The sequence below is a fragment of the Plectropomus leopardus genome, chromosome 16 (genome assembly GCF_008729295.1).
Source record: "Plectropomus leopardus isolate mb chromosome 16, YSFRI_Pleo_2.0, whole genome shotgun sequence".
Classification (NCBI taxonomy): domain Eukaryota; kingdom Metazoa; phylum Chordata; class Actinopteri; order Perciformes; family Serranidae; genus Plectropomus; species Plectropomus leopardus.
The window spans coordinates 15,956,343-15,977,048 of NC_056478.1; the positions used below are offsets into that span (position 1 = coordinate 15,956,343).

The window sequence follows — 20,706 nt, forward strand, 5'->3', positions numbered from 1 at the left end:
CAGATTTTAAGAAGTGGGGTTGTGTTAGGTAAATATCCATAATCAGTGTTTCGGTAGATGTTGGTCGGCACGCCCCCAGTTTGGAGAATCAGGCTGGAGTCTGACATGGAGGCTAAGCAATGTGCTACTGTGGAGGGGTCAACAAGAAAATGTCCCACCAAAAACATCAATCTCAGCTTAAGTGTGCGTTATATTGAGATTATTTTTACTGCTTTACCTTTTTGTCAGACAGGGGAGGCCATTAACAGCGTCAGTTCCCAATCTATGCTCTTGTTAAAGCCACCAGACTCCACAGAGAAAAACAGCAATTTTAGCTCGCTGAACACATCAGTTAGTTAGTTTGTGTTATTGTATGAATTTGGTGAGTCTGAACAAACCCTTTTAAACATTAAAGTCACAGATAAGCTACCTGATCGTGGCAGTAGACCAGCAGCTCCTGTGTTCAGAAATGTGAAATCTTTTTCTTTTTCAAGTCAGTCTGATTTTGAAGAGAGTGATATAACACCTTAATTTTCCCATTGGAAATTACTCTCTGACATTAAGGTAAAGCTGTTAAAATATTCTAAATATAGAGTACACTTGAACTGATATTGTATTGTATTTTTTTAGGTGGCTTAAATATGTTTTGTTGCTGACTCCTCCACAGCAGTACATTGCTTAGCTTTCATGTCGGACTTGAGCTTGCTTCTCCAAACTGGAGGCATGTCGACTTACATCTATTGTGTATAATACGCTACCTATGTATAAGTACCTCATTCAACCCCACTTCAAAACAGCTGTCCTTTAATATGAAAATGTGGTGCATGGTTTGCCAAAACAGATCCACACGCACTTTAGCAGGAGTGCTGAGGCTCGCTTAATTTGGACTTCTGGCTGTGGATAATAATGAAAATGGTCCAATTTTTCCAGCAGAAACAAAAAGTCTGTGGAAGTAGACCGTGTTGTTTCCCAAACATGAAGCCATGTTTCCTCTGATATTACCGTGTTAGTTTCCTTTTTTTCCAAGGGCTGCCTCATGTAATAGTTTTAATAGAGGGAGGTGTTTTTAGTGTGTGGTCTTAATATTACAGTAACAGAAGAGAGATAAGAGACATAAAATAAAAGATGGACATAATCATTAAATTAACTATTTTCATTTTCTGGTCATCTGTCTAAGCAGTTGCAGAAAAAGCTTCATCAGCTGGAGGAGCAGGTCAACCATGAGATGCAGGCCAAAGACGAGCTGGAGCAGAAGTGCAAGTACGACCGGACAAATAACACAAACGGAGCTGAGCACCATCAGTGACTTTTTTTCTACAAACACAATAATACACAACAATAACCCCCAACCCTGGTGGCACCCCAATCACATATCACTTTATAATTGGCCTTAGAGAATCTACTAAAAAAGAAAATAAAGAAATTATTGATTATAAATTGATTATAACCACATTCTTTCAAATCTTTTGGAATAATTACTATTAACAAAACAGACCATCCCTGAAAAGATTAGGATTCATGTAGTATGCTATCTGTTGTATGAGGCAGGAAATGCATTTGATTGCTTTACACAACAGGAAGGGATATCCCATCCTACAAAGTTGAAGATATCAGAGTTTCTGATGATGGTAGAAGTTAAAAATAATGGAAAAGAAAAACACTTTCAGCACGTTCCATCACAAAAGTAAAAGAACACCTGGATGATGATCTGGTATTTGTTTCTGGTGCCTCTTAATTCAGTGGTTTGTTGGAAGAACTCTGTAATAAATCTGTTCTTTTTCCCCAGAAATGCCACCAACCGTTTAGACAAGCTGGTCAAAGAATTAGACAAGGAGGTAAGGATGGATGGATCGTATTTCAACCATGTACCTGAGGTGATAAAGTAGGTGGTTCGTTCCAATCACATCCTTTGTGATTCCCTCTCTGATCAGATGAGCAGCAGGCAGAAAGTCGAGGCCTCGCTGAGGCAGCTGGAGAGAGAGAGAGCTCTGCTGCAGCACCAGAGCGCCGAGAACCTGCGCAAGGTGGAGATCGAAAGTGACAGAAAACGCAGCCTGGAGAACGAATGTGAGTTCATCTGCAATATAGTATCCAAACATTAAGCTTAAAACTGCTGAATAGGACTAAAAAAATATGTTTCTAATTCTTTTAATGCCATGATTTTTATCATATGCGGAGAAATTGGCCATTAGTAGCCTATATTTACATATGTAGGTCTGTAGTTGTTTTCATTTTCATACATTTTACTTGCAAAATTGTTCTAACATGTCAGTCTGCGTGTTAAACTCATTAAAAAATTGTAATAAACCGTGAGGAGCTCTTTTGGTGTGTATCACTGTATATATTCTATATGGCCGTATGTGCTGGCTATCAGTGGGTGGATGGTGGTGTTTCCAGAGTCCACTGGATGTGTTATATCACATACTGCATTAACTCTTTTATTTTTCTGTGTACATATTAGTGAACAACCTGAGGGACCAGCTGGAGGATCTTAGGAAAAAGAACCAAAACTCCCAGATCTCCAATGAGAAAAACATCCAGCTGCAAAAACAAGTGAGAAGAAGCTTTTAAATTTCTACTCACTTGATTATTTCTTGTAATGCTTCACTGTAGTAGTTGTACTTATGTACATCAAACATGCTAATAATCATATTCAAGCAAGCAACTGTAAATGCCGTTTTTTTTTATTCCTCTGTTCTTTCCTCATTAAATCCCTTTTAATTTTGCTGTTCGCTGACCCAGTTTAGCCTGTAGGGACAATTTCCATCCTCTCTGTTTCTCATCTGTAGCTCGAGGAGGTCAACGCTGTGCTGCAGGCTGAGCAGGAGGCGACAGCGCGGCTCAAGAAGAGTCAGGCAGAGGCGCAGAAACAGGCTCAGAGCCTGGAGGTCAGCCTCAGGGAGATGCAGGAAAAGTGCAGCCAGCTTGAAAACAGCAGAATGGAACTGGAAAAGCAGCTGATGGGACTGCAGGCCGAGCTGGAGGAGGAGAGGAGAGACCGCAACCTCAAGACAGAAACTATTACTGACCTGCAGGGTAAGATATGGCTGTTAATTACACTCTGAAAGTACTGGAATAAGAAGTTCCTAGTAGTTTAAAAGTGAGACTATGTCACTTACAAACAAAAACACTGAGTTTATAAGCAATCGAACACATCATCAAGTTCATTACAGTCAAAGATGTTGTTGCTACAGCTTTACTTAATTATGTATGACCAGTAGTTTATGGCGGCCAGTGTTGGCAAACTGTAGAGAAACTTTGCTGCATTATAGACATTAAAGGAGTTTGTTTGCTGACTTAATGACTCTTTTCACTTAGCTTTACTGCTACAATAGCTTAGTGTTTTAGCTATAGCTAAACATTACTCCGTAAACTGCCAGTGGGCACAACATTTAAAGAAAAATATATAAATTGTCAAAAAATTATTAGGAAAATATTTGAAAAACTGTCAAACATAAACATTAGCTAAATGCTAGAAAAAATAGTGGCAGAATGTTAGAAAAAAATGCTGGAAAAATATTGTAAAGAAAGAAAATATTTGTGAAATGCTGGCAAAATATCAATAAAATGTTGGGAAAAATTACTCCTAAAATGTTGGCAAAATATTTGTAAAACATTGGGGAAAAAAATGTCAGTAAAATGTCAAATATGTAGGAAAATATTATATAATATATAATGGAAAAATATAAGTAAAATATTTGAAACGTGTCCAAGTAAAATATTTGAAACGTGTCCAAAGGTGGATACAAATGTTCTGGAGACAAATTAATTAAAATGTAGGAAATAAATTCGCAAAATGTAGGAAATAAATTAGTAAAATGTTGGAAGATTTTCTGCAAGGCATTGTAGGTTAATTATTAGTAAAATATCAAAGGATGTTGGAAATATATTAGTAAAATGTCTAAGTCTAACTTTAAAAGTCTGTTTACACACATAGCCTGCATGCAGGGGTTAGAAATTTCCAATATGGAGAAGAAAAACACGTTTTAAATGTAGCTGTTAAATTTTTATTCAGCAATCACCATCTTAGCAACCAGCCAACAACCATTACTTAGAAGCCTTTTATAATCAAGTCTTTTATGTGTCTATTAAAATGTTATAAAGGGCCAGTCTGAACTGTTAATTCACTGCCATAACTGCAGGTAATCATATAACTGTGATCTTCATGGGCTCATTCAGTAAACATCTCCTCAGTAGCAGGAAAAAGTTCTTACACAACTTGAAGCAGGAGGCTGGACATGGTTATTAGATGTGAATCGTTGTTTTGGACCAGGCCTTGGGAAATATCAGATCATAGGTGGAAACATCTGTTCAAAAGGCCGAGAATGAAGCAAGAGGCTGTGAAAGCCAAAGCCGGACTAGAGCCAGCACCTCTTGTGAGACGCTGTTTGGAAACTTGAATGTGCTCAGTCCATGCAGAGAGGCCAGCCGCTGAGGTCAGAGGGGACATATCCAAACAAAAGTGTTGCCTGTTTGCTGCAATGCCTCATACTTTTTTTTTTCCTGGTAAAACTCTCCATGTGGGTGGAGGGAAAATAAACATTAAGTGAGTTGTTTTTCATATATTGGGAGGCTGAACATGTTCAGAAGCATTCTGTAATGTCTCTTTTAAGACCTTGTCTGTTTCTTATAGTTTTTGCATATACTGCATATTCTTCAAGTCCTCCTGTATTCTCTCTATGATTTATTTGTTATTATTTCCTTTTCTCTCAGGGCGAATCTCTGGCCTGGAAGAAGAGGTGAAAGAGGTGAAGTCATCCCTCTCTAAGGTCCAGACTGAAAAGAAGCAGCTACATGAGAAGCTCAATGAGCTTGAGAAGGTGGGTAGTCATTTCTAATTAATATATATACTGATGTAAATAGATATTTAAGTCTACCCCGAGAGATAAACCCAACTGCAGACTTCAGTTTGACATTTTTAGATTATAGTAATGTTGTTTCCCAGCATTTTAAAAAGGTATCTTTGGCTGTTCCCCTGCAAAAAGTTCATTCAATACAAAATATTCCTATGTAATGATCCCCAAAAGAAAACCTAATAACCCCTTTGATTCTACAGGTGAAGAGCAATCAAGAGATCGACTTGACATTCAAGCTGAAGTCGCTCCAGCAGAGTCTGGAGCAGGAGGAGGCAGAACACAAGGCCACCAAAGCCAAGCTTGCAGACAAAAACAAGATCTACCAGACCATTGAGGAGGCAAAGTCTGAGGCCTATAAAGGTGAGGAGCGAGTGTGAGGACAAAAGAGTGAAAGATAATTGCAGGATTGATAAAATGCCTTCATTAACGCTTGGTGGTGGGATGTTTAGTTGCATCCTTTTGAGCAGAGTTTTTTCACTACTCAAACTGCAGATGACTCAAAGTCTTTTTAACAGTCCCGACTTTCCAGCACTTCAACTAATTTCAGCATGTCTCCCCTCTTTTTTATCTTCCTCTATACTGTCCAGTGTTTCCCACAGAGTGAGAAACTATGTGTGGCAGTAGCTGATGACATTTTATCAGTCTGTATCCACTTCTCTAAATAAGGACAGCAGTAGTTAGAGGACTTTTATTAACAAGGTTGATAATTGATCTGTTGATCTGTTCAGAGCTGATCTGATCTGATCTGATTGGTGGATTAGCAGCAGCGTTTGAAAGCTATTTTTTAGACTTAGCGTAATTAACGGTTAAGTTTCACTTTCACTGTGTCTGACATTCTGCTGCTTCATCTGTGCCCAGAGTACACTGCGCTGCAAGAGTGTGGTGCGATGGACAAGCGATCAGTACATATATTCCATTAGCGCATCTCATGAACCGTCCAACTCCAAAAATATAAAATCATTACATGGTGATAGATGTTTTAATTATGGTAGACCGCCACAAATAAATGAACTTTTGGAAAACCACCACTTATTCATGCTTAGTCCACCAAGTAAATCAAAAAACAACAACAACAAAAAAATCTGACATTTTGAAACAATGAGTGGTGCAGTAATACTACTGTTATGCACTCACAGCTATGTGTTGTAAAATATTTTACAACAGCTTTAAATGTGGTTCGAGCAATTGTAATCTGGGATCGGAGCTATCTGTTTCATAAAGAAATATATTTTATGTAGCTAAATATTGAGATAAAACAGAAAGGAACTGTGGTATTATCAATAATTAAAGTGGAAAAGTGGCTTTAGTTATTTATGAAGGCTGAAGAGGAAATGAAAGATCACTTGGAAAAGGGATGATTAATGTAGTGGACCTTGGAAAAGCTGCATTTCTTGACAGGAAACTGTAACCGATCAGCCTTCATATAACAGTACTTTGCTTTGGTTGTTCTTCAGGCACCCGGCCATTTATCTGGCGCTCCGAGCAGGTTCAGTCAGAGGCAAAAATCGTTTTGTCAATACTGTGGTATTGAGCACAGGCTAAATCACCCTCCTGATAGTTTTCCTGGTTGTTTTGTTTGGTCCAGAGATGGAGTGCACGCTGCAGGAAGAGCGTAACTTGAAGTTACAGGTGGAGGCAAAGCTGCTGCAACAGGAGAAAGACCTCTCCATGCTGGACCACGACTACAAGCAGACGCAGCACAAACTGGAAGAGCTGCGGGCACAGAAGGAGAAACTTTCTGAAGAGGTGAGTCATATTCTTTCAGTTAATCACTTGATAGAAATTCAATTTGCAAGTATTTTTAAACTCTGTTCAAATGGTTTCACTAATTCTTATCAAATAAAAATGACAGCATTAGGTTTGGTTTTCCATTTTGAATCTTCGCAGCTTTTCAGTATCACATTTCCTCATATTGTAAGTGAGTTTGATTTTAAGCTGATGTTCATGAACTGATGTTCATGTTGCTCTCAGCCAGTTGGAACATTCAAGTAGAAAACAATGCAATTAAAGTGACACTCACTTGTGTTGTAATCAGTGTATTTGTTCCTTTTTACACATTTGAAAATTAAAAAAGGATGAACTACAAAATTCGACATGGAATGTGAAGGAGAATTGCATAAAAACCCTGCAGGTGTATTATATGTGGCATTCAATGAGCATCATATAATCACAACTATGTAATATACACTATTTGTATGTATCTGTCAATAATCTTACACATAGTAAAAAACAAAACAAAGACATAGTTTAGTATTACAATATATCCCTAAAATCCCCATCTGGTACACAATAATAACTGAGTCAGTCACAGGATACACACACACACACACACACACACACACACACACACACCAAGAGGACACGTTGTTAGAGCAAATAAGGACAAAAACACATGAAGTAATCCCTTCAAATTATCTATCTTTTTGAAGACAGTATCTGTATTCTGACCACCAGTTTAAACTGTAATGTAGGAATACAGTAACTCACATATGATAATCCATAATGAACATGATCACTACTTGCAGCCCGAACTCTCTGTTCTGCAGCTTGAATTGTTCCCTGTATGTCCCCTTAACTGTCAAACAATGCCATCACTGTAAGTGTTTCTATATGTGTGTGTGTGTGTGTGTGTGTGTGTGTTAATGCAGGTGAAGAACGTGAACTTGCGTCTGGAGCAGGAGATCCACGTGCGAAGTTTGAGTCAGAGCGATCTGAAGATGCAGAACCAGCAGGTGTCGGTGCTCCGCTCATCAGAGAAGCAGCTCAAACAGGAGCTCAACCACCTGCTGGACATGAAGCAGTTCCTGGAGAAGCAGAACCAGGAACTACGCAGGTCAAACACACAGAATCACATTAGGAGCATAATGCACATTGAACATAAACACACAGTGCAGCTCAGTTTGCTGTAACGCTGTTGGCAAATTGTTGTTGAGTCTCATACATCATATCTGGTTTGAGGAAAGTGTTTTGGATCTGGTTGTTTGTTGGCCAGCACCAGTGATTGACAGATTGTTGGTGCTTTTCCAGGGAGAAGCAGGAGGCTGGTGACCAGCTGAAGGAGCTGAAGGACCAACTGGAGGCTGAGCAGTATTTCACAGTAATTCCAAACAACAACTTCTTTTGTGCACCTTGTTTACAAGCAGTCGTGACAGCCATATATTCCAGTCAGTAAGATAGCTTTATATTGCCAGACTAGTAAAAGCAGTTGACATAGATATACAAAATGGGGCTTGAATGGGGAAATGAGCATAAAAGAAGTTTGTTTTCCATCTGTGTCAAGAATTTGTGATGTGAAATGACCTGAATCAGCTGTTTCCCTCCCCAGACTCTTTACAAGACGCAGATCCGTGAGCTGAAGGACGAGCGTGACGAGAGGAATAAGCTGTACAAAGAGTTGCAGCAACAGCTGTCAGAATATCAGGAGGAGAGGTAACCAGTCCAAACACTATAACCACAGATTATTCCTTTTTAAACAACATACCGATTCATCGCTTTGGCTGATTAATCAGTGCAGTTATGATGTTTTACAAAGTGTCGTTATCGGCTGAACTTGCCTCCAATTGTGGCCCATAACCGTGCAGCCTCTACCAGTCACATAGGGACTCATATCATTGACCAGAGCTGAATGGATGATGTTAACTGGGGCAAAAAGGAGCTGAGTGAATGCCACCACCTCATGTTTCAAATTAAAACCCCTCATTTTCAAATAAAAGCCCTCTAGTGTTTCACATGCAGTCTAGCCATGTTTTGACCTCATGTTGTTTTTTTCTATGTTTTATTAATCAATGAGAAAGTATTTCAAGTAAAATTGCATTTAAAAAAATACTCAATTCTTAAGTATTTTGTTTCAAAATATATTTTATTTTATTTTTTACCAATCAAAACATAGAATTTCTAGTTGACTTTGAGGAAAATCAATGGCTCAAAAAGATTTTTTTCATGTGTGTTATTTATGTTTATTTAATTATTTATTATTTAGACTTAGATGTTTAGTTCATTTCTGACACTGTCAAGTACAGCAGCGGCGTCTTTTTAATATAACTATCGTTATAATATCAGACTTTAAAAATCCAATATTGGTCAACCTCCAGTACACATAAAACACCTTCTGACATAATGAGAAAAAAATGAAACCAAAGCAAAGTTCAGATTTAACCCGACATAAGACACAAACATGCAAAGAGGAAAATGTTACATCATATGAAATAAAAAGTATAAACCATGTAACAGTTTGTTAGGCATAAAATTGAAGTGTCATAAAAAGAATGTAAAAAACTTATATGTTGTTGTTATATGTTTTACAGGTAAATGTCAGTGGCAGTGAAGCATCCACAGAATAACACCACATAGATAACATTTATCTGTTTTTCAGAGAATGTAACAGACTTTCCAGATTAGTGTTATTTGCCCTCTCTAAATTCATCTCACAGCAAACATGGAGAACTTGACCTTTATTGAATGAACGAAGCAGATTAGCAGCGCTCCCAAATACACTGCAGCCAAAGATCACTGCGGATAAGAAGTTAAACTCAGATCCAGAGTAACTCTCACTTGGTAAATCGCGCATGGACAAAAAGGTCATTCAGAATTGAATTTTTGATCACACTATAGGCGGTCTATTCATGAGTGGCATGAAAAACAGCAGGGATTTTGGCAGTTTTAAAGAATTATCCAGTTCATCATTTTAATATTATGATAATAACAGTTCCTTCCCCTCCGCCTGCCACAGGGATTCCCTCACGGCGCAGCTGGAAGCCAGTTTGACCAAGGCGGACTCTGAGCAGCTGGCTCGCTCCATCGCTGAGGAGCAGTACTCTGATCTGGAGAAGGAGAAGATCATGAAAGAGCTGGAGATAAAAGACATGATGGCGAGACACAAACAGGAGCTCAGCGACAAGGAGGCCACCATCAGCTCGGTGAGATCAGAGTCATGTTTAGTTCATTACATCCAGGAAGGATATGGTGTTTAAATGGTAATAAAGGACGTCGAATTAAAACATACAAAGTCAGACATCCTAGACTTCACGTATCATTGAAAAAGACAAATGACACACTAAATGTAATCAATAAAGAGATGAAAAAATATAAAAAACATTTTAAAGAATGTAGTAGACAGATAACCAAATTATTGGTTTTGGTGATGTATGGTAGTTAAACTTCTGTTATTATTTACACATGTTCTATATAAATGACTGTTGACAATCACAGCTAGAAGAGTCCAACCGCACCCTGACGGTGGATGTGGCCAACCTGGCCAGTGAGAAAGAGGAGCTCAACAACCAGCTGAAAGACATGCAGCAACGTGAGTGTCATTTGGAGTTAACGAGCCCCACATAAAGAGAGCAGATTTCTACCGGAATGACATTTCCCTCACTCCTGGAAAATGTGTAAAAAGCTGTCTTAACATATCCGGATGATTTATGGAGAGGGGGCTGTAAAAATGTCATGGATGGCAACCATTAATCTCTTCATCAGGGAACCAGAACAGCAGAATATTGGCCTTCAAACATGCGCTATAATTTATGGATTACTTTTCTAAAACTTAAGTAAGTAAAGTACATGAGCCCTGAATTAATATTCGTATCTGCTATTTATACAGAGCTCCAGAAATCCAAGGAGGAGGAGAAGCAGATGAACTCGCTCAAAGTGTCCTTTGAAAAGCTTCTGCAGAATGAAAGGACGCTAAAAATTCAGGTGTGTGTCTGGGCGCCTACACAGGTCTGGAATATTTTCTGTACTTTTCTTCCTTTTGCTGTCTGACTTTTCACGACTGTTATGTCACATCATTTGTTGTTAAGAATAATGTTCAGCTGCAGGCTTGTGTTGAACTCCGGGCAAAATCACTGAGATCTGAAACAAGTTTTATAAATTCTATCTTGCAGCAGCATTGATATTCTTGCTGGCCTCTCCGTGTATTTACTGAATCTACAAGTAGATCCCCAAAAAGCTAAATTGCAGTGTTTTTGCTCCCAGGCTGTCAACAAGCTGGCCGAGGTGATGAACAGGAGGGAGACGGTGGGAAGAGGCCACAGGAGTAACGACACTGAGGTGCACAGGAAGGAGAAGGAGAACAGGAAGCTGCAGCTGGAGCTGAGAGCAGAGAAGGAGAAACTCAACAGCACCATCATCAAATACCAGAGAGAGCTGACAGAGATGCAGGCGGTCAGTACGGCGACACTGTACACCAGCATACCAACAAACAAAAAGCATGAATATAAACACATTAACTTGTGTGCAAACATTTTTTATGACTCCACGCCGGCGATAACCGAGGCCGGAGGAGTTATGTTTCCAGGTTGTCCGTCAATCTGTAAGTCCCGCACATTCTTGTGAACGCGATTTCTCAAGAATGCCTTATGGGGATTTCTTCGAAATTGGCACAAACGTGCACTTGGAATAAATAATGAGCTGATTAGGTTTTGGTGGTCAAAGGTCAAGGTCCAGGTCCCTGTAATCTTGTCTGTGTTATTCTTGTGAATGCAGTATCTTAAGAAAACCTAATGTAATTTTTTTTTCAGATTTGGCACAAATGTTTGACTTTGCGTTCATCTCATTCTTGTGAAAGCAATATCTCAAGAACATCTGGAGGGAATTTCTTCAAATTTGGAACAAACATTCACTTGGACACAATGATGAGCTGATTAGAATTTGGTGTTCAAAGGTCAAAGTCACTGTGAACTGGCATCTGTCTTATTTTTGTGACTGCAATGAAGATGGCTTGAGGGAGTTTCCTCAAATTAGGCACAGACGTCTACTTGGACACTTTAATGAGCTGATTAGAATATGGTGGTCGAAGATCAAGGATCAAGGTCACACTGACCTCACATAACATGACTCAAGAACCTTGGGTGTCCACTTTAAAAGTGTGCTGATTATAAAGATCTTCTGTGCTGCGGGAGGGTAACGTGTGTGAAGCATCCATTTCACAGACATTTAAATCCTGCTCATGTCTGTTCTTCAGCTGATAGCAGAGGAGAACCAGGTGCGTCTGGAGCTGCAGATGGCGTTGGACAGCAAAGACAGTGACATCGAGCAGCTTCGTTGCCAGATCACTTCCCTCAGCGTTCACTCTCTGGACTCCACCAGCATCAGCAGTGGCAACGACCTGGAAATGGGTGACGGATACCCAGGTAACAAACAAAGGAGACTTTACCTCACAACATGTACACAGAACAAAAATATAAACAAAACACTTATGTTTTTTCCCCCATTTTTATTAGTTGAAATAAAAGATTTAATACCTTTTTTTATGCACACAAAAGACTTTGATTTTTGTTCGCAAATGTGTTTCTGAACCCATGTTAGTGAGCCCTTTGCCAACATAATCCATCCAAAGGTGTGGCTGTCATGGATTAAGACCATCTTGCAGGTGAAAAAGCTGGATGTGGGGGTCCTGGGGTTGCTCACGAGCCTAGTTGGATGTACTGCCAAATTCTCAGAAATGGCATTGGAGACAGCTTTTGCTAGGGAAATTAACATTTAATTCAAAGATAAAACTGTACTTCTTTTAAATTTTCACTTTCATCGTGCCCATGCCAAAACACAAGTGTCATTTTTTTTTCAGGATCTTGATATGCCACGCCTGTCAGGTGGATTGATTATGGATTATTTTGGCAAAGTGCTCACTAACATAGATTTAAACCATTTGTGAGCAAAAGTCTTTTGCATGCAAAGAAAAAGTCCTAATTCTATTACTTCAACACATGAAAAATTGGAGCAAAAATAACTGTTGCATTTATATTTTTGTTTGGTGTACATACAAACACTTAAAGCCAGTCAGCAAAATACCCCTCTGCATGCACTTCCTGCATCCCCCCTCCTGCGGTCTCTCTTCCTGAGTTCTCGCTGTTTCCTTTGTTTTCACTTTGAGTCTCTTCCAGGCCAATTGTTTGTGACCTTTTCCTCTTTATGCTTCTTCCTCTCCCACCTCATTTCATCTCAACGTCTCTCTTCGGTGTCCGGCACAGTGCGCATTACTCACTCTCACACCTCCGAATCAATGTCCTTCACCTACCAGCGCACACACAAATCTGTCTGCATCGACACACGACCCGACCTTCACTCTGCTCACTCTCTCTTCAACTCTGACTCTGAGGACGAAGAAGAATGTGATGGGCAGGTCGAGCAGGGCCACCGTCCCCTGGCCCTCACCTACGAACAGCCCACTGAGGCTGACTCTGCAGGTGACCCTGCATGGCAGTTCAAACCTGTGATTGGGAGGCAAATGCAGTTGAACTAACATTTTTTTAAAACGTGATCCATCATAGTATTTCAAGTGTTTTTTTTCCTAAATTAATTGAATTGAGAGAGAAATACCCCCCAACCTCAGTTTAACCCAGCAAAGTTTCCGCTAATCCCTTTACTCTGTTGCCTCTGTCTCTGCTGTGCTTTAATCCTTTTTACTGTTCACTGGACATGTGCATACTCACAGCTTGATGCCGGCCTGCTTTGCTCAGATTCATCCCACTGCAAAAGATGTGGGAATTTTTCCAAGAGTTTAGTATGTGTGAAGTTTTTCTTAATGAAAAAGCTCTCCATTTGAGTTTATTTTTCCTCACCTGGGGCCGTATTCACAAAGTTTTCTAGTAATAAGAGTTGCTCCTAGTGATGAAATTCTCCAAACAACCTTAAGATTCAGATTTTCTAGGAATTTAAGTTTATACTAGATCCTGGTAAAGATAAAACTTATTCACAAAGCGTGTTAGCGCTAAAGAGAGCTTCTTAGGTTCAAAACTGTTTGGAGTCGGGAGATGGGTTTTTCAAGAGGCTTAAGAGTTTCTTAATCAGAGGAGAAAATGGCAGAAACACAGAGAAAAATGATCCAAACAGTGAATTACAGTGAACTAATGAAATGCTACAGATTAGATGGTGGAGTGATAATGTTTGTGGTTGATCTAATTGAGGATGCCTTCACATTTCCCACTCAATGATGTAACAGTATAACGCCAGAAATAAAGTGATCACACCACAACCACAGCTGGCAACTGGAAAAATGCAGCAGTGCAGCAGTGTGATCACACAAAATCACTTTTACAGTCTAATATTACAGTTTATGTTATCTCCACTGGGTGTCCACACCTTGTAGGCTCACAAAGGGCCATGTCTGTGACAACCAATCACATCTGTTAAAAGAATGCATCACACCTAACAGCAGTGCGATCATACAAAAAGTGCTTCCACCGTCTCATATTGTGATGCAGGTCATGTTATTTCCACTGGGTTGCCACACCTTAAAGGCTCACAAAAGGGTGTGTCTGTGACAACCAATCACATCTGTTGAAAGAATGCATGCAGGGTCAAGGGTCTTCCTAACCAAAGTAAAAGTTTTTGTCCCTTCCTTGCCCAGAGTCGCTCTGTGACCTTTCACTCCTAAGCTAGGACTCCTTGTTAAAAATTTAAGGCTACATTAGGAGCTCTCTGGGAGTTTTCTCATGCTTGTGAATACAACTCCAGACTCCCTCCATGTTTTGTGCTGCAGATTCTTAATAATCCTTACAGCTCACACTGACTGATCTGCCGTTGAAAGCAAGTAGCAAAACTTCCTGCCACTTACCCTTTGGTTTAAAGGAAGGAATAATTTTCTCTCCATGTGGTGAGGTACTGTTTAAAGAAAATGTCACCATTTCAAAATGTCAAGGTGTTGTTGTAAGTGGTTCACATGCTTGAAGGCAAGTCTCCTCTTTGTGTTCACATCTTCCTGTTTTTTTTCTTCAAACTAGACTCCAGGCTGGAGGGCTGGATTTCACTTCCTACCAAGAACACAAAGCGGTTTGGCTGGGACAAAAAAGTAACATATCTACCACTATATCTCATACATACAGATTTGTTTTCTTAGTAATCACCATGACCATTGAGTCATTTCCCACCCTAATGGTTTGGCCTTGGTTGTCTTTTCCTTTAAAGTATATAGTTGTGAGCAGTAAGAAGATCCTGTTCTACAACAGCGAGCTGGACCGAGAGCAGGCCAACCCTTTTATGACCCTGGACATCGAGTGAGTCATTTGCAGCAGTGTTTGAACATATAATGACATAAATTTAAAATAATGCTAAAATGTACTCATAAAGCACTTAGCAGTACTACCCTACCGGAATCACTACTATTTTGGTCAAAATTAAGTTATAAATGAAATGGGTTTTTATGGCATAAAAATTACGTTTTACCTTTAATACTTTTTAATAAGTGCATTGCCAATTTTCTACTTAGAACACTTTTTTAACAGTTTTTTCAGTTTCTCTGGCGCAGTTGCTGTGGTTAGCCTTCAGAGTAGTCAAAGATCCTGCATCAATGCTAGCAGCTCTGTGAGGGTGTTCTTAGACACAGAAGCACTTTGAGTTAAATGCTAATGTCATCATGCCAACAAGCTTACACTTTACACTTACAGTTTACCATCTTCACCATCTCAGAAGAGTGTGTTAGCATGCTAAAATTTCCTTATTACCAGCAAACACGTAGTAAAGCTGAGGCTGGTGGGAAAGTCATTCATTTTGAAGATATTTGGACATAAACCAAAGTATTGGACAAATTTAAATTTTAACCTGATGTTGGTGCTAAATGAAAAGTCCAGGGAGCACACAAACTATAACATATTATCCCGAGGGAGACAAGAATATTTGTGCCAAATAATATCGCAGTCCTTTTGATAGGTGTCGAGACATTTTACTGAAAACTTAAAAAAAAAGATGTAAACCTCATGGTGGCACTGTAGGAAAAGTCAAGAGATCTGTCCAGACCAAAGTGGTGGACAGCCATGCTGCTGCAGTGGCTAAAAGCAAAAGTAAAATACAGATTAAAAACAAAGACAGACTTAAAAACAAGCAGTTAAAAAACAATGACTGAATAAAAATCAGCAGAATAAATGCGCTTGGGTCTACTCTTAACTCTTCCATTTCTTTTCCTCCCACAGTAAGCTGTTTCATGTCCGACCTGTCACTCATACTGATGTGTACCGTGCAGATGCCAAAGAAATCCCAAGGATATTCCAGGTAATGGGCACGGACACTTGCTGTTGCAGTCTCTTTGTTTCCCCTCTCCCTCTGTCCAGACTGCCAGTATTATTCAGGTTTACTCAATTCAACTGTCTGCCTCAATAAATCCTCAATAAAACTCCTTTCCCTTTCTTCTCCCTCCTTAGATCCTTTACGCCAATGAAGGCGAGATTAAACGTGATCAGGAGGTTGTTGTGGAGCCTGCGACGTTTGGTGAACGTCCCTCCTACATCAGCCATAAGGGCCATGAGTTCATAATCACTCTGTACCACTTCCCCTCCAGCTGTGAGGCCTGCACCCGGCCCCTGTGGCATGTCTTCAAGCCCCCGCCGGCCCTCGAGTGCCGCCGCTGTCACACCAAGTGCCACAAAGATCACCTGGACAGAAAGGAGGAAGTGATTGTTCCCTGCAAGGGTCAGTACACTCAGTCAGGAGATAATAGAAAACTTAACTGTGGTGTAAGAATGTTCTACAGCATTAAGATGTACACCACCGCCATTGTGCTTGTTTCGGCACCTGTTAGATGCTTCGGACTATTGACTTTAGAGCATTTTTTCATTCATAATTGAAGATAAACTATGCAGGACTTTCCTAAGAACAATGTCTATATGTATTTACTGTGCTCTGTAGACTGTGCCTGTATTTTCGTATTTTCTTCTTTCTTTGATGCTTTTTTTGCACAGCAAACAGTTGAGATCAGAACTTTTTAAAATGGTAACCACTTTGGGTCAGACCGTAAGCAGTTCACATCAAAGAGGAAGCTACAAAAATTGTGGATACAGTGCAGAAAAAAACAATAAAACAAAAGGCGCAAACATAGGGCGGTGAAACACCATGCGGATAAAGATGGGATTGGCTTTCAGTTTTACTTGCGATTCTGTTCACAACAATTCATCCAAAAATATTTAATTTACACAAAAAAGAATAAAAGTAGAAAATTCATAAATTTTAGAAGCTGGGACCAGAAAATGTTTTCCATTTTTGCTCGAAAAAAAACTGAAAGGATTATATCCCTTACAAGGTTCCCACAGTCATAGAAAACCTGGAAAAGTCATTATATTCCACAGTCTTGTTTTCCAGGCCTGGAAAGGTATGCAATTAAAAAAAAACCTTGAAAGTACTGAAAAAGTCACAGATTTTGTTGTGTGTAATGAAGTTGTTCCAGTAATCTTCTGTGGATAACTGTCCATGTAATGTAACATGACAGCAAATGTATTTTCTGCAGCTGTTGACGTAACATTGCTCTATTACCTCTTGAAGTGAGATGTTTTGTTTAGCATCACGCGGATCTTTATTTTCTCCCTGCATTCCATCTTTCACTTGACGCACGGCAGCTAGCTGGTGTTATGTTTGAATCTGATATGTTGTGCGTTGATGTTTGAATCACACCGGGCAAATGTGTGTCTAACACAACATTACCACAATGTACAGCCTGTAATTTCACCATGGAATTTATCCAAATAATGACATCTATATTTCAGTGTTGGTATTATTGATGCGTTTTAAGATTTCTTGATTTGATTACTTTGTAAAAATGCCTGTGAAAACCGCAGAGCTCTTGTTTCTTATCTGTTTTTTAAATCTCTTCCTTTAACAGTGAACTATGACATGTCCACTGCCAAAGAGCTGCTTCTGCTGACCAACTCTCCGGAGGAGCAGCAGCGTTGGGTCAGTCACCTTCTTAAACGCATCCCAAGGAAACACCCGACAATGAGTCCTCCCTCTGCAGCACAGAACAGCCTTCCCGAAGCAACGTCACGCTCATCTCCGCAAGTGTCCCCGAGACCTTCACCCAGGGGTTCACCTCATATGTCCGCGAGACATCGGGGAGCCATCAAGATCCAGCCCAGCAGACAGCAGCAGCCATCAGGGAAGCCCAGGTGAGGATGGGGAAGATTTTACTGCATATAAAAGATATTTAAATTATTATTAAAGTTTGGGTTTTTTTCTTAAGGGTTTTTTTTTTTTATTAAAACTAAAAAATGTATTCACATTCCAAATAGTATATCAGCTATGTTGCAAAAAAAAAGGCAAAAGTCAATATTAAGCCAAAAGCCGCCTGCACAGTGGGAAAATGTTCCCCAGGAAAATAATTTAGTGAGGACAGTATAACATTTCAACACCCGCTGGAGACATAATGTCAAGACTTTATCGCTCTACTGAAAATATCTTCTCTGAGAGCATTGAAACTCCACAAATGCATCTTTCTGTTTTTATTGTTAAAAAAACAGACAACAGTTAGATACAAAATATCAACAAGTCAGAACTTGTAAGTGTTGTAAAATGCCCTTTACACCACATTTGGCCATTTTAAAACTGACTTTGCACTTCACTCTTGTTTGGTCACAGTTTTTCTCTCCATTTCCTTTCAATGTCACAAATTCAAATTAATTAAGTAATTTACTGTAACCTGTATCAGTCCATGGTCTTTCACAGTAGGAAACATAACTTTTAGGTCAACAGGACAAAGAAAAGAGTGGAAAACATAAAATAGGAGCTAATCTTACAATTAATCTGTGTATTTTTCTGAAACTTTTGGTTTTAAAAACTGAATCATAACCAAAACAATTCACCTTAGTACTTACTTTGTTGTCTCTGTTGATGATTGTTGGTCATTTTCTGCTGAATTAGGTTCAAAAGCTGTGGCTAATACAGTATGTCTTGCTTTAAAAAAGATTCCTGAATCATTTGCATAACACTGTATGTAGCATCAATGCTCCAACATGGCTTTTCATGCAGCATCATTAGCTGGGACTCCCTAAAAATACAAAGTTTCACCTGGATGGGCCCGTTTTTCCAGGATGTATAAGTGCACACTTTTTTGGCCGTCTTAGTCCCTTCTCTGAGTGCACGTTCATACTTTTTATGATAAGCTGTTTGCACCTTTGTAAAATGCAGAAGGAAATTCTTTTATTATTTTGGTTTGATGAAAATGAGAAGTTAGACTGACTGTCAAGTAGTTCAATTTGTAAAGTTTGGAAAATAAAATAAACTAGACTCAATAATACATACATACAAGTATTGCCACCAGTAAATGAGTTACTCCTAAGAATGTGCTAAGGGTATGTACAATAAGTTTAAGCTTCAGCCTACACCTTTTCGATCTATACTTTTCTGTTTTCCTTGTTGTTTTTTTTTATTTAAGGCCTTGATGATATTTATTCTTTATTAAGTGCATTCATCTTGGAAAATTGGTAACAAGGACCCAAATAAATTACCACAACCAGTGTGAAGGTGTACAGAATTGTACTATTCATGTTTCCCTATAATTTGTATACTTGGTCTCACCCCCGTGTACATGGAAACTGAGTTTGCCTTGTAAACCTGTCTGGGCTTACAGGGCAAAGTGATGGTAAATTTAGTAATTCATCACAGTCAGGTTAAAGTCATTTAAAAATCTGCAGGGAAGGCTGGTCCCAGTTGTAGCCATGCCAGCAGTACAAGCGCCAAAAATCAAAGTATATCTCCATAAATCAATATTCACAAAGAAAAAAGAAAAGTGATAACACAACCCAGTGAAAGCCCACAACACTCTTTGTGTCGCAGAAGGCACCACCTCTGGGCGAAACCCTCTGTTTTAAGGAGTCCCTTCAATAGCCCCCTAATTTAGTAGGAAACATTGTGTTATCACTAACTGTAACTGTCTTGTTTTCTGTGATTCATTAAAAAACTCAGTTTTTAAAGTTTGCTCTCAGCCACAATCTAACTGGCTTTCATCCCTCAGCTCTGGCCCCATGCTCCGTATCATCCTCCACTGACCTTTGACCCCGACCCCACCATTCTAACGTCTCTCATGCTGGGAGACTGTAAGTAGCAGAGCTTGTTGCGCCTGTCCGCCCTCCATAACACTGTGCTGCGGTGTCCTTTAACCCCTCATCACAAGAAGCAGCACTCAGTTGCTCAGTTAACTGCTCACAGCTCCACAGCGCCCCCTGCTGAAGCTGGCATGTGTTGCCCCTGCAGTTTGGGAAGCACTAAAGGCTTCTGACCCTTCGATGAACCTCCATACTTACTGTTTCAGATTGCTTGAGTTTGGCCTGAAAGACTGGAGTTGGCCGTTGGATGATGTCGATAATGATGATGATGATGATATGTTCTTCTGAAGGAAGTGAAAGAGGGGGGACAGAGGGTAACTGGACCTCTGCATGTGTTTGCAGTTAGTAGGAGGCCCTAGAGGCAATTTTTTGTGTGATTTCTAAATTTACAGTTGAGTGTGAAAACTTGAACTCACTGTTTGAACTTCATCGTTGTTCCAAGAATAGTTTGACGGTTTGGGAAAAAAGCTTGCTGCACATGGTTATTGCATAAAAAGCAGACAGGTTTGGAAGTAATCATGTTTGCAAGAAGTAAAATATTACAGCTTGGTTTATATGGGAATTGGGATGTCAACAGTTAACTGGTAATCTATTATCCACAAAGAATATTTTTGACTGGTTATGTGTGTCGGCCTAAAGGTTAATTTTGCTGCTCTTCAGTGTACTGCACTCACCACCCTGGTCGCATATTTGGAAATTGTAAATGGTAAGTGGACCTGCAGTTGTAAAGCGCCTTTCTAGTCTTTCAACCACTCATAGCACTTTCACACTACATGACACATTCACCCGTTCACACATACATTCACACGCTGGTGGCTGGGACTCGCACCCGGGTCTGGTGGGAGCTAACATTAGCTGGCGCTGCAGCTCATTCAGCCATTACCACTAGTAACGCTACGCCATCCTGACCCAACAGCGCTGCTGTGGAAACGTGCCCACCCTCCAATTCCCCCCTAGGTCACCCCTGCGACTAAGTGGTTCAATTCTGAGGCGCAAAAACCTCCTTTAGCATGTTTAACTATGTAAGCTCTTTGAGCACAGCAAGTTATCCCAACAAAGCTAACAATGCT

At 39.7% G+C, this 20,706-nt stretch overlaps 1 protein-coding gene across 6 annotated transcripts in view; it reads left to right on the forward strand.

The window, feature by feature from the left end:
- Positions 1–20,706, forward strand: part of LOC121955159 (rho-associated protein kinase 2-like) — a 45,929-nt gene that overhangs the window by 23,556 nt on the left and 1,667 nt on the right. Inside the window, exons 11-33 of one of the 6 annotated variants that reach the window (XR_006106607.1) lie at positions 1,157–1,239; positions 1,766–1,814; positions 1,911–2,046; positions 2,441–2,532; positions 2,769–3,015; positions 4,693–4,799; positions 5,036–5,195; positions 6,421–6,581; positions 7,484–7,668; positions 7,863–7,932; positions 8,161–8,264; positions 9,565–9,751; positions 10,044–10,137; positions 10,435–10,529; positions 10,809–10,997; positions 11,797–11,965; positions 12,803–13,018; positions 14,555–14,622; positions 14,739–14,827; positions 15,740–15,818; positions 15,968–16,235; positions 17,419–17,701; positions 19,843–19,977. Coding sequence is in view for 5 of the 6 variants with exons in the window: in XM_042502994.1 (XP_042358928.1) it covers positions 1,157–1,239; positions 1,766–1,814; positions 1,911–2,046; positions 2,441–2,532; positions 2,769–3,015; positions 4,693–4,799; positions 5,036–5,195; positions 6,421–6,581; positions 7,484–7,668; positions 7,863–7,932; positions 8,161–8,264; positions 9,565–9,751; positions 10,044–10,137; positions 10,435–10,529; positions 10,809–10,997; positions 11,797–11,965; positions 12,803–13,018; positions 14,555–14,622; positions 14,739–14,827; positions 15,740–15,818; positions 15,968–16,235; positions 17,419–17,701; positions 19,843–19,924 (3,213 nt within the window). In the remaining variant the exon portion in view is untranslated. Of the gene's footprint in view, positions 1–1,156; positions 1,240–1,765; positions 1,815–1,910; positions 2,047–2,440; positions 2,533–2,768; positions 3,016–4,692; positions 4,800–5,035; positions 5,196–6,420; positions 6,582–7,483; positions 7,669–7,862; positions 7,933–8,160; positions 8,265–9,564; positions 9,752–10,043; positions 10,138–10,434; positions 10,530–10,808; positions 10,998–11,796; positions 11,966–12,802; positions 13,019–14,554; positions 14,623–14,738; positions 14,828–15,739; positions 15,819–15,967; positions 16,236–17,418; positions 17,702–19,545; positions 19,628–19,842; positions 19,978–20,706 lie in introns of all 6 variants that reach the window. The other 5 variants (XM_042502996.1, XM_042502994.1, XM_042502995.1 and 2 more) reach the window with 5 other exon arrangements.